Here is a 13,527-nt window from a genome sequence, read left to right as displayed (position 1 = left end):
TAGAAAAGAGAGATGCGAGACTTAAAAGAAATGCTGATGCACAACACGTCTTTTAATAGTATCATGATGTAGCATTTACTATACATTAATTTATGTAAGATGACGATTCTTACTGAATCGAATGTGGCATTGATGCAGAGAATATTACACTGGAGTCAAAATATCTTACAATGACGCTATGCGACCTAATCTGTGTGAAAAGCCGGTGTAGTGTGGTGAATGTTGACAAGCTGTCAGTCCAAACGAATCCTTTGGCAAGAGCAAAGATTGAGGGCTGAGCCACATTAAATAGGACAGAAAGTGAAACATGCATTTGTAAGTCTGTCATTGCTGTCTGGCTGTACGAGGAAGATAAGGAGGAAAAAGTCAGCATGAGCATCCAAACTGGATCACAGCAGGACCGCCAATCTCTGCTTCGTCTGTTCTGTCTCTCTAAATTCAGAGACAGACGAATGGAAATAAATGAAAAGGGGTCACTATTGATCAAAGAACATGCACAGCCTAAATATTCTACTAATTTCTCACTTTTGAGGGCGCTGACAGTAAAAGCGCCAATGATATTTATTCATGTAAATACATTTTAAAAAGGTCACATTCCACATGCCCAGCCCAATTCCACATGGGCACTATGAGATACATGCTTGTTTACTTGAACCCAAGTATGTGTTAATCTGATAAATAACACAGCCAACAGAGAACCAACTGTGGCCTCTGCTGCTCTCGGCCTGTGGCACCTTTCAGCAGCCGTTTCTTAAAGGGTCTTCTGGGAAATAACGTTAGGGCACATAGTGCATCTGTTCATGAATAAGTGCATACTTGTGTCTCAGTATTGCTAATAATGACCCCCGACTGATGCCTTTTAGCAAATATTTACTCTGACCTGCTCGGGGTCTTGTGGCAGGGATTTCTGTATTTAAAGAGCAGCTTTCACACAAAATAAAATACATAATTCTCAATTTCACAATCTATTTAACTGAGGGGATCTTGGGAAAAGCCAATAATCTGAGCTCATTAACGGAATACCTCTGGTTTTTATAGAGCTCATAATCTTAAATGGCTGAGTGTCAGGTATTAAAGCAGCAATAAATGTTACAGCTGAGCAGAAGTGATTTAAAAGAACTGGGCTGCCCTCTGAAGGCTAAAAGAAGCAACTACATGAAATGGATAATACATGCCTGGCAGAAGCAGAAGCATTCAAGCGGCTTTACATAACAGAAGCAGGGGAAGATTTCTGAATGTGTTCTTTTACCTGATGGACCTCCAGATGGGAAGGAAGGCTTGTTCTGGGCAGCCGGACTCTTGAAAGCGGAAGCAGAGGAGACATTGCCGTTCCTGGGTGCTGCTGCAGATTTGGAAAATGTTTTCGCTGCAGGCGAGGTGTGCATAGCAGGAGTGGTTTTGTCAACTGGCTCACTAGGAAACAGATATACATGTTTCGTATAAATCATAACTCACTACAAGACAAACACACACATTGATATATATTTGTACATACATACAAATACTGCATTTGTTTATCTTCTCTTCAGTGGAAACATTTTCTTTCTGACTGTAGGTCAGAGCCTTTACCTCGTATCTGGGACAACAAATTTAGGTCAAAACTGTGGCTAACCCCTGAAAAAGAGAGAAATCTAAAGATCAGACTGTGCCACCACTTGACTTGAACCTCCACGTAAACAAATACTTACAATGATCTGTTCTACTGCAGGTACCAGAGACTGTATAAAATTGTGGAGGAAGCCAATGGGACGTAACCCATTGGTTTGTGGACGTTTTGAAGCCTCGGGTTTGGCATTACGGTCATAGAAGTGAGCATATTTGGAGCTGCCATGGATACACGCTGCTACGCCTCTATCCTCATAGAGGTCACAATGGCAGCCACTTGTCAACCACCAGTTAGCCTCGCCCTAAAGCATACCCAGCTTTTTGGATCTAAAGATTGAAGCCATAAATTCATGAGGAAACTGTTTACTGAGATAATAAGTCATTTTCTCATACCCTTACATTCAATCTGACTTCTTTTTGAAACCGGTGGAGTCGCCTCCTGCTGGCCATTAGTAAAGAAGATTTAAAGATACAATATGTAAGAAATGACCTTCTTGAATTAATACGACCACCAAATAGGGGCAGCATATCACCAGAGTAACTGCTAACTGCTGCTGACTGAATTCTTTTTATACAGCCATGCTGTTAGCTTGTTAGCTCAGTTAGCCATGGGACCCCTGCGACAAAGAGGCTTACAGGGCTGACATAACACCAGCATTTTTTTTAAAATATATTTTGTTGATGATTTTGGTTAATTTTCAATTTAATGTTTTGAACTATAACTTACATATTGCACCTTTAATGCACTTCTGAATTGGCTTCACTTTATCTACTGCATTTCACAGTTGATGGCAGGTACTAATGCTTACAATCACTTGGTCAGAATCTCAGTGACACATGCAAACAATCAAGATAATTATGGAGCACTTTGAAATAATATGCACTGCTGCCCACAGTCCATATGGTTTTTCAGTTACTGACATAAGCACATAAGGACACAATTACAGGTGGTGATAGTGTAGTATTTACTGTACGTGTAGCTCACCCTCCAATAATTTCCTGAGTTGACCACTGATCTTATTTTAGTAGGGGTTATTGCTTTTATTTTCCTGAAACAGCAAAGGTGGAGACACTCTGAGGCAACGGAGTCTTCTTTTCCCATGGCAGTACAAAATGTTGTAGCTGAGCTGTAATATATTTTAGTCGAAAATGAGAAGCACTAGTCTTTCTAGTCCACACCCCTTGTAAAATTTCACAGCTTTCACTTCAAGCTGAGAACCTCCTGTGAGTAGCAAACGGTTCAAACCCAATAAAGGCTGAAAAATTCTTGCACAAAATTCACAACGAGTAAAGACTGAATAGTTTAACAGTTAACGGAAGTTAGAAGTTTGATGCTTCTCTAATGATGCAATATTTGACTGAAAGCCGCTATCCAGGACGTACATGATGGTGACGACAGGGTGACGGGTGTAATAGGGCTCAGAAGATCCCATCAGTTAGACAAAGCAATGACCGCTCAGCAAACATCACGTAGGCGCTGTTGCAGCCTAGACAGACTGGTTGAGCAAAGGATTTGTACCAACAGGTTAATAATTAGGAGCCCTGAAGCTGTTGGTTTTTCAGCAACAGCACACAGCATGTTACTAACAACAGAACCTATTTTGCTGTCAACCACAAATCTGTGGTTTTAATCCTGTCTTGTTTTCTTTCACTTATCCAGCCTGTTACTGTAGGTGTTTCTGTTTGAATAACATGAGAATCGTGACAGGGCAATGCAGTGATGCAGTTAATTGCTGGTTTTAAACTATGGACAGATTGCTTTAGTATCTGGGTCTGTCTGCCTGCCTTTAATCAAAATGATGAGAAACCTGGGCTCTTTTGATGGAGTACGGATCACACCATGTTTAAATTTAGCAACTTAACTTCATGTTTATTGCTTTGATGATGCGTGACAAGATCAGGTATGAGGCTGTTGTTTTATGTGACAATCAATTACCTGCAATAACAATAATGACAGACACCAAAGTGGTTCTCATGGTTCTCATGCTAAGATCATTTTTGCTTGTGACAGAACTGATTCATATTAGATTATATTTCAAACAATGGAAATAACAGATATACTGCGAGTTACTTTTTTCTGCCAAGCAAGAAGAAAGTAAGGGATTTAGAAATAAGCAACAGCAGAAAAGAAAGAAAACGGTTTATTGAGGTAAAGTCATCAAAAGCTGACAAATCAAACTACTTTGGTTAGTGTAGAAAATAGAGGAAAAAGATACAGACATGCTCAGAAAAATAAAGTATAAGATTACAAAAAGTGTGCAGAGGAAATGGAGGGTCAGACACAAACACTATGTCACAGAAAAATACACATATACACTGCAATGCTCCATTTATAAGCACACATCCATATTAACTTGCATGCATGCATTTAATTTACATTTTGAAATAATATTACACAAAGATAACATGTACCTTAAAACGACTTTTACAGCAGAGTTTGTTTGCAAAAACTTGAGTAGTTTAAACTTTGGGGAAATCGAATCAGGATGTTAAATAAGTACCGAATGAATGTAATGTAAGTTTAATAATGCTCAAAATAAAATAAATAAAACATGTTGAAAGAAGACAAAACAACTAAACATTTAGCACGCGTGCTGAAACATCATGATGCCAATCTCTCAGCTTGTTGTACTTGTGTCCTATTACTTCTGGGTCCAACTTGTTCGCTCTGATTTCCCCCATAAGACAGGATTGCAAGAGAAAGAAGAGAAAAAGGGACAGTTGGAAGGTTAAGATTGTAGCAGAAAAGCAAAAGATGACACAGGAGGTCGCACAAAGGGAAATAACGGAAAGTTAGTAAGAGACCTTGCAGATGTGTATTGAATTACAAGTCAAGGCAGATGTGTAATATCTGTTTTAAGGAAGCGTACGCTAAACAAAATCTCACTAACAGAAGGAGAACAGGAATCTCCATCTGGCAAGGCTGCCATTACCAACAATACCACTTAATTACCCACAGTTTCCAGTGAGTGACACGCTGATTGGTTGGGGATCTCGTACGGAGGGGCAGACTGTGTTTACTGCAGATTAAATCAAGTTAGGACTGAGTACAGCAGTAGCAATCACAGCTTGTGCTGAGTCTATGGCTGTCACCACTCAACCGTCCTCCTCTTAGAGCTCCCCGTGTGGTTTCTCCAAATTAAGCCTTAAATGAAGCATGATACTGCAGGACCGTAAGACCAGGAAATCAGGGCTCAACTCTGAATTACAGGCTCCTAGACATGCTTACATGAGTACTTTGAGGGCCAATTCTGAATTTGAAACCTCAATGATCAAAAAATTGCTCATGATTGCCACATTACTGTATTTCCTGCAAAAGTACTCACCAACACACAAAACAGATTTGATTATATCAAAAACCACCAACCACTTACTTCTTTCCAGTGTTCTCTGGAGCTTGCTCTGCAACAATAAGGGGAAAAAAAACAACATAGTTGTAAATTAAGTAAAATGTATAATAAAAAACAATGCTGCTATGACTTGTTCTACAGTAGTTCCAACTTGTCATTGCAAGGTATACATGAATAAACACCCTATGAATTGTTCGTAGCTGCAGAAACACCATAACACATTGGATATCCATCAAATGGTCAAAAAGCCCATTGCATATTCCACAAGAGTCTGGTAACATCATTTTACAAAAAGAGAGGTACAGATAGCTCTCATCTTACTTCATTCTAATAAATGAGTTACTGTAAATGTCATCTTGCATCAGTTAAACCGATCTACAAATGTACACACAAACCCTTCGAGTGGAAGGAGGCCCAAAGCCGCAGCCTGCTCATGTAACCATCAATGCCACTTCAAGTCAAAACAGTAACATAAAAGATATATTAAATGATATGGTGATGAAAGCTACTGTGACCAAATAAACTATAATGTCGCTGTGATCTACAGAGGCAATCAAATTTTAAAAAGGAAATTTGATTATAAAACAGGAACATAAGTAAAGTGATACAACAGCTTCTAAGGAAAATATGTTGAAAGGATTACCCTTAAACTGGCAACCTTTGCATAAATCTGTCATGTGTTCCAGTCTTAAATGGTTTAATGGATCTAAAATGAACAAATGAGCCTTACAATACTCTGAAAATTAAATTCAGCCAGTTTCAATTACTACGTACAGTAATAAGTCCCTGCAGTGTGTTAAGTCCTCATCAACAACCTGTTTGTATCCATATAAGCATACATTGGTTGGTACACACAATGTTGTAAAAAGTACCACAAAGTCAGACATTAGTAAAAGTAAAAATATCATGTTTAAATATCACTTTGGTAAAAGTGAAAGTCACTCATACGAGATTGGAACAAAAGTGTCTATTAAATGTACTTAAGTATTAAAAGTACTTTTAATGATGATAAATGTACTTAGGTAATAAAATGTAAAATGTATGTATACTTTATACTATGGGCCAACCAATTATCAGATCTTTTCTAATTACCAAATTTTGAATCAGTGTTTTCGTATTTACCTGATTGCTGATAAAATAAATTAATTTAAAAATGTGCTACATTTACTAAAGTTATCAAATAAAAACTAAAATACAGAAACAGAAATACTCAACAAGTACCTCAAAATTGTACTTAATAAGTACAGTATGTGAGTAAATGTACTTAAATTCTTTCATTTTTTCTTTCTTTCACTAACACACCTTTTTCAGTGCCGGTGAGCTGGGCCAGAATACGGAAGGAGCGGGATTGTGAGGTGCCGGTTCGCGGGTGCCAATCCTCTGTGTCCTCAATCAGGCGCTTCTTGCTGGCATCGCTCAGTGGGGACGCATGATTCTCAGGCTCCTCAGCTGGTTTCCTAAAAGTCAGATAAACCAAGAAATTGGGATTTTACAAAACATGGAAAACGCCAGTGTTTTAAAATGAAAAAAACATTGTTTAATATTAACTGTCCAACATAATAAAGCCTCTACCATGAAGTTCCAGGTAATACATACACTCAATCTTACAAGCAACAAACCCACACAGCACACATGTAATCTGTACTATGCAACAGGTGCTCCACTTTCGATCAAAGGTGCAGCTTGTAGGTACATGTCTCACAGTGTGACCTAACTGCTGTTAGATTTCAGAATTACCTCGTAGGTCTAGCTGGAGGTGGAGTTCTGCAGGCAAGCAATGAGAAGATAGGGAGGGAAAGGCACAAAGGCAGAAACGACCACAGATTAAGCGCTTAGTAGACTGTACTGCACTGTTTGTATGGGAAAGTTAAGAAACTGTTCTGACCTATACTTACTTAAGATTTCTCTGAGGCTCACTGTTAGAGAAAACCACAGAATAGAAGTCAGGTAGATAATACAATTAAAGTCATTTTAATGTCTAAAGGGTATTGATTAATGAGTGAAAAAGTGAAGAGGAGTTAGATTTACTGCACTACAATGGTGCAATTAAACACACCGACTGCATATTTAGAGCAGTGAGTGTTTGGGATGAAAGTGACATGAGCATATCTCACCACAAGGTGGGAGTAATATGCTTTAAAAACAAAGGATCAGCCTTTCTTCCAAAAATAATTTGCTGGTACTCTTGAATGCAATAATATTTATATGAAGTGTTTACATGCACAGTTTAGTCCAAGTGCTGTTCCAAACTGTGAGTCAATTTCATGTCAAAAGTCCAAGTATGTGCAATTTTTAGTCCGTGTGTGTGTGTGTCAGGTAAGTCGAGGTGAAGGATGATCGAAGACAGCACAAGTCAGGCTATTTTTAGCCAAAGCAGAATATACTCGCCAGTGATTTGTCTGGCCTTTTGTAAACATACTGACAACAGTAGCAGATGGGAGCTAGACAGATGCAGGGCTGGGTGACTTCAGCAGCCCAGTGCACTGACAGGCCTGCGTGTAAATACAGCATTAGCAAACAGAGAGCCTGATGCCTCTGAGAAAATGAATGACCAGTATGAGCCGACCCCCACTGCGTGTCCTGTGGTGCGTCAGAGATGGATTTTTTTTGGGGGGTTCGGAACTAGAAAAGAATTTGTGCTGTAAGTGGATGAGCACGAACGTGAGGTTTGTGAGGGTTAGCTCAAAGAGGTGCAAAAGCATGCCTTTGGTAATCATAAACCAGTGAGAAGTGAAGGCTGTAATCACATTCCACGTGGTTAGAAAGCTACTGCAGCAAATATATTATCATTCGCAGCACTAACTTGGTGTCTGTCTCTTCTTCCTCCTGCGGGCAAAAGATGGGTATATGGAAAAGGATCGAGGCGAAGATGGAGCATGAATAAGTCAGTTCGACAAAAAGATCAAGCTTGGAAAGCCCTTCTGAGAGAATGTGCTTCAAGGAAACCAAACAAAGCATGCAGGTCAGGACACAAACACACACATGCTGCAACAAATACACTCCACCTCTATGAGGAGACAGTCCAAGGTTTCAGGCAACAGAGAGATTGATAAGATGGAGCAGTAACGTTGTGCCTGATAATGACACTTACACCCTTTTTTATAAACATTCATGAATAGATCAATACAAGAACCAACAAGCTAATATCTGATGAGATCTAAGCTTTAAGTCTGGACTGCTAGCTGCGTGGCTACCTGAGCTAACTAGCTAGCAGCAGCAACAGTAAGTGGTTTCTCTGGTGATATGCTGTGCCCCTATTTCCTCACAGTATGAATTCACCAGGTGGCTAATTCTTACATATTGCACCTTTAAATTTCTGGATATTTATTAAATAGCTTGTTTTTGATAACCATAAATCATTATTTTTGTTTTTCCTTTCTCGCTTTATGAACAAACAATCATCAATTTTACAACATGTGATTAATGTACTACTGTAGAAACATGGCAGACTAATAAAAGGCTCATTCTAGGGTCACAAAAACAGATCAGGTGATTATACACTAAGGAGAACATAACATTACATTCTGCAGATAGATCCCCTAAATCTCACACACTGGACCTTTAAGTGTGAAGCCATTTGCTCACTTAAAGCCAATAAAAACAGATCTCTGTGACCTGTTTTTTCCAGGTGATAGAGAGTAAAGAATGAGCAAAAAAGAATGGCAAATCACTTAGAACTCTCTCAGTCTACCGTAACCCAACCAGTGGGCCAAACCCTGCTGATGAAGCCCAGTCCAGCCAAACTTAGCTCTGTCCCCGGTCCCTCGAAGCAAATAGCTGCCAGGACTCTGGCTAATTAGAAACAAGTGTTGCACCAGCAGTGCCTGTCGGGCAGACTGTGTGCTTGGCAGAGCTGCGAACCGCACTGTCAATTATAGATAGGCAGACAGTAGCATCAGTTAGCGTGTTGTCTAGACTCCTTTTCAGTTGCCCTGTGGAAGATTTAAACAAGATGTGCAGCATGCCTCGGCTTTCTCTTGTACCTAGCTGTGTGAAAACATGAGTGATGGGCTGTCTCAGTGCTAGCTTTACAAATGAGACGCGTATTTTGAAGGGAAATAGGGTATGAGGTAATATAAGAAGAGCAGAATGGAATATTTAATGCTCTGTAATATAATCCTTCAGGTAGACTGCAAAGCAAAAAACGTCCACTAATGTGTGGCCTCTTTAAACCACAACTCCTTCTGGATCTGACACAATGTGCATATAATACTAAATCATTCTATATTTTGTGCTCACGCCAACATAAATGGAGCGGGTGTTCCATATATATATATATGACTTTGGCTTTACTCCTCAGATTTAAAAAGGGACAGTGTAAGAGAAACCATATGCTAACAGGGTTTGATGAATGGTACCTACCCGTTGAAGTGCTCTGACAGCCCCTGGCTCTCCAGAAGACCTCGCCTCTGTCCCAGAGCCACCTCACAAGCATTATTATTGGAGTAGAGGTTGATAGGCGTGTTATAGACGGAGGGCTGTGGGACATTAGGTTGGGAGGATGGGGCTGTCACTCTGGCTGGAGAGGAGGAGTTAGATGAGGAGGAAGAGGTGTAAGGGGAGGTGAAGGCGGAGCGCCCAGGACCGGGCCTGGGAACTGAGTTGGAGTCTGGAGCAGCTGGGCTCGACCTCAGCGGAAATGGAGGCTGCGGTGGTTGAGAGGGGGCAGCTGGCGTGAAAGCAGATGATGCGGAGGGAATGGTGGCTACTTTGGGGGCATCCGGGGTGGGAGAAGCCGTGACCACACCGCTGCCCCCGCCAAAAGGCCGGGCTGTCTTATTGTATGCAGGATTGGGCTGGCTTGATGGCTTGGTGTATGTGCTGCTTGGGGCAGGGTGAGTGATTGGGACGGGCTTAATGATTTCTTGTGGCTCGTCCTGGATGAAGGTGGAGACACACAGCATGCACACACACACAAAAAAAAATCCACTATCAACTCATGCATGTAAACAGGCATTCACAAAAGCACTGCACAGCAATCTCACTCAAATAAGCTGTGTTTTAAATTTTGAATCACAGTCATGCTTGTGTCACACAAGTCTTAGAGGTGCTATAACATGTGACATCTCAGGTCAGTTATGCATGCCAAACCAATCTGTGTTCTGACATATTTCTCAGAAGGGCACAATAAGCATGCTCACTTTTAATAAACTGGGATAATATTTATATGGAAAAGGAGCATAAATTTGAGCTTCTATACAGTTTTTATGTGAATATTGTACTTTACATACCTTACGCACTCCATCTTTAGGGTCACTGGGAGGTCTGTGAAGACAAAAATATAGCAAAGTTGTATTTCTGAACATTAAAAGCACAGTAATTCTTGCCGCTTGGGGTCAATGAAAACAAAAGAAGTAGTTTGATGATGCCTTTAAGTATTGTGCAATCATGGGAATTGTTGTCTTTAAACCTTGTTGTTAAACAAATTATCATTGCCGATGAAAATCTATCTATGTGACTCATACAGAATATTTCACGGACATGGTAATGTTTTATTTGCGTCATGTTCGCTTGTTTCCTTCTTCACTCTCTGACGTTATTGTCTGATGTTTACCTGGAAGTCATAGTGACAGGAAATCAAATTAATGAAATTTTGAAATGAAATGAAAATGAAAATGAAAATGAAAATGAAAATGAAACGGATTTCTCTGGATTTGAATTAGAACACGACCAATATATTATCGATATTATCAACCACCTCGTGTTTATTGTTTCAGTGCTCTGATTCCATTTTGGACCATAAAGCTTATTGTTCAACTGTAAAATAATGTGCCTCCACTACGTACGTAATGGATAATACATCTGAGGGAAAACTGCCAAATATTTTTAATAGTAAATAGTAATAATAATAATATAACAAAGGTCTAATTATTTTAAACGTTTTAATGCAGAAATGTTACATCTTGTATATTTATTGAAATAAAGGCACCAAAACCATTGCAGTGATGAATCATCTGAAAATTGACCTTTATTGCGCACTGCAGTAAATAAAAATAAATGGGAGCCTGGAAAGTGGGAAAACTTTAAGCTTTGGAAAGTGGTTAACAATAATCATATGTAATTTGTAGTTAAGCTGCTGCGGTAATACATGAAAAACCAGCAGTATGTGTGAAGCTGTTGTACTGTAGGGTGTGTGTCCACATTCAGACCGGTGCTGAAGTGTGGCGTACATCTGATTTACACTTATGATTGAAGCAGCTGCCACAGTTTTATCACCTACGGGAGGGGAGGGTGGTGCGTTTGTCTCCTCTCTTGAGATGTCCTGGATAGAAACCGGCAGATTTCCAGCATCCCCTCCTTTTGTTTTATTCTTATTATTTGCTAGAACTGTCTAACACAATATCAAAAGACACTTGTATGGATGGATGGATGTATTCTGTATTAAAACAAGCAACTTCAATGTCACAAAATATTCCATTGCTTAAGCATTAAAACTCGAATGCAGACAGATGCCTTTGTTAACAATGCGTCCTATATTTGGACCGGACATGCAGACAGTGTCTCCCTAATTCCTCATAAAAAACAAAAAAAACAGACAGTGAGTCAGCAGGGCTGGTTCCGGACTAGGAGCTGCAGTATGTCCACTGGCCTCCTTCCTTTCTCTGCCATATTAGGAAAACAGTCAACAATCTCTCATGCATTTCCTCTCTGGCTGAGCAGTGGCGCAACAACCGAGCCTGGCACAGCGTTATTATAGAGCCCCACCCTCCAACCAGATGTTGATGTCATCTGTGCCCATACTTGCATTTACACTTTCCACTTAGCAGTTAATATATCGTATGCCTATTTTCCAACGTACTTGTATTATTGGACTTGCTTATGCAGCCCGCTCTGCCAAGGAAAACAGTTAAAGGTCTAAAGATCAATCGGCACATTCCATTACAAACAGGACCCGTCTACAATGAGGCAGTGTGTATCTGCCATCGGTGGCCCAGAGTGAGGCGTTTGGGCGGATCACTTTCTATCTGTCTTTTCCCAGAGCAAACAGAACAAACACTTGCTAGGGTGGTCCTGTGAACATCTGCTCAGCTCAGCCCCTCTGTGCTGTCCTGCTCCCTGCCTCGTCAGATCGACCTGCTTTTGTTCTGATATGACACAGAGACAAACACTGGTCGAGTGTGTGGGTGTACGAGCATATATTTACTTTCTGGTGGCCAAGTGTACATGTACGTGGTTAATCTCACCGTAACTGGATAGCATCATGACAACAACTGGTTTGTCATGCTGATGACAGGCATTATGTCAACTATCAGTGTAGTTCCATGGAGCCATTGTTAATGTCATTGGTCACACCTCTGCTTTTCCTGCTTTGACGAGCCAAAATGTCTGCTGTGAAAAGGGTCTATTGAGACGCAGATTCTGAATGTGTTGTATACATGTCCATAGAAAATCCTCATGTTCATATTTGGAATTAATCTGGTGTATCAGACTGCTTTCCTTGTGTGTCCAAGTACCACAGTTTGTGCTACTGTGTGTGTTTATAATACAGAGAAATCCTTTCCCCTGTTGAACATGCAGTCATGGCTTTGCTTAGCCTACAACAACATTCAATTGATTCCTCCTAATCTAATCAGGATGCCTTGTTTTATTAGATTACAGCTGATAATATCTGTACGATTTATTTATGGACCAAATCTATTTACATAAAAAACTGCTGATAAATACGTGCAAGATATAAATAAACAGATTATCTTGACGGCAAAAATGTACTTCAAAGAAGAAAAAAAAAGATTATTTCACGTGGTTTCTTCAACAGAGACTTGCTTGAGCACTCACTCTGTCACAGACACACATACAACTCCAGAATAGGAGAATGAGGAGGTTCAGTGGAGGAATAAGCCTGAGGGCAAAGCAGACTGACGCATTTCCACCCTGCCAGTGTCTCTGTGAGAGCCAAGAGAAACAGTCTGGCATATGGCATTTGACTGAATGATGGAAAGGCTAATAGACACGACTTTCTCACCACACACACAAACGCGTCTTAACAGCCCAGACTCACATATCCATCTTTTAACATGGAGGGAAAACTGCTCAAGTAACGATAGCCTTTCATTTTCCCGGCTTCTTTTTTCTTTTCACTTCACTTTCACACGCAGTTACTGAAGCAGAAAACTTTAGAGTTTGGAAGAGTTCCAAAGAAACATCTTCACTGATCTTCCGTGATAACCCTCTAACTCCTCACACCTGTCTTTTGCTTTATTCTCAAGACATAGTTTTGTTTAGCCTCACTAAATTAAAGTAGGCTGGGAGTTGGGACTTGGTACAGATATTATTGAAATGAGTAAAATTCACACATGACATTATTCCATGACCTTGCTGAACAAAGATCTGCCCTCTTATATCTAACTTGAGTGATAATGTTAAAACTCTGTGGGAGACCTGGCAAAATCTATATGTTTTCTCAGATTTACCCCTGCATGAAAATTAGAACCAACGCACAGAGAAGAAGGGAAACGAGGAGAAAAAAAACATAGGAAAGCAAAACAAAAACTCCAACAGAGGGATGTGAAATTGGAGGGTGTGGAAAAAAACTTTCTGTATTTCTGTTTTTCTGTGTAGCCAGCCTAACCGT

The 13,527-nt window shown here is 40.1% G+C and overlaps 1 protein-coding gene across 3 annotated transcripts in view; it reads right to left on the bottom strand.

Moving 5' to 3' along the window:
- Positions 1–13,527, bottom strand: part of pdlim5b (PDZ and LIM domain 5b) — a 41,917-nt gene that overhangs the window by 4,437 nt on the left and 23,953 nt on the right. For all 3 annotated transcript variants that reach the window (XM_073478673.1, XM_073478675.1, XM_073478674.1), the window contains exons 4-8: positions 10,187–10,220; positions 9,318–9,832; positions 6,258–6,412; positions 4,980–5,007; positions 1,250–1,413 (exon numbers count right to left, since the gene is read on the bottom strand). In XM_073478673.1, coding sequence (XP_073334774.1) covers positions 1,250–1,413; positions 4,980–5,007; positions 6,258–6,412; positions 9,318–9,832; positions 10,187–10,220 — 896 coding nt within the window. The remainder of the gene's footprint in view (positions 1–1,249; positions 1,414–4,979; positions 5,008–6,257; positions 6,413–9,317; positions 9,833–10,186; positions 10,221–13,527) is intronic.

This window comes from Pagrus major, chromosome 12, assembly GCF_040436345.1.
Source record: "Pagrus major chromosome 12, Pma_NU_1.0".
Lineage (NCBI taxonomy): Eukaryota > Metazoa > Chordata > Actinopteri > Spariformes > Sparidae > Pagrus > Pagrus major.
The sequence above is the reverse complement of the archived record's forward strand: the minus strand, read 5'-3'. Positions and strand labels throughout refer to the sequence as shown.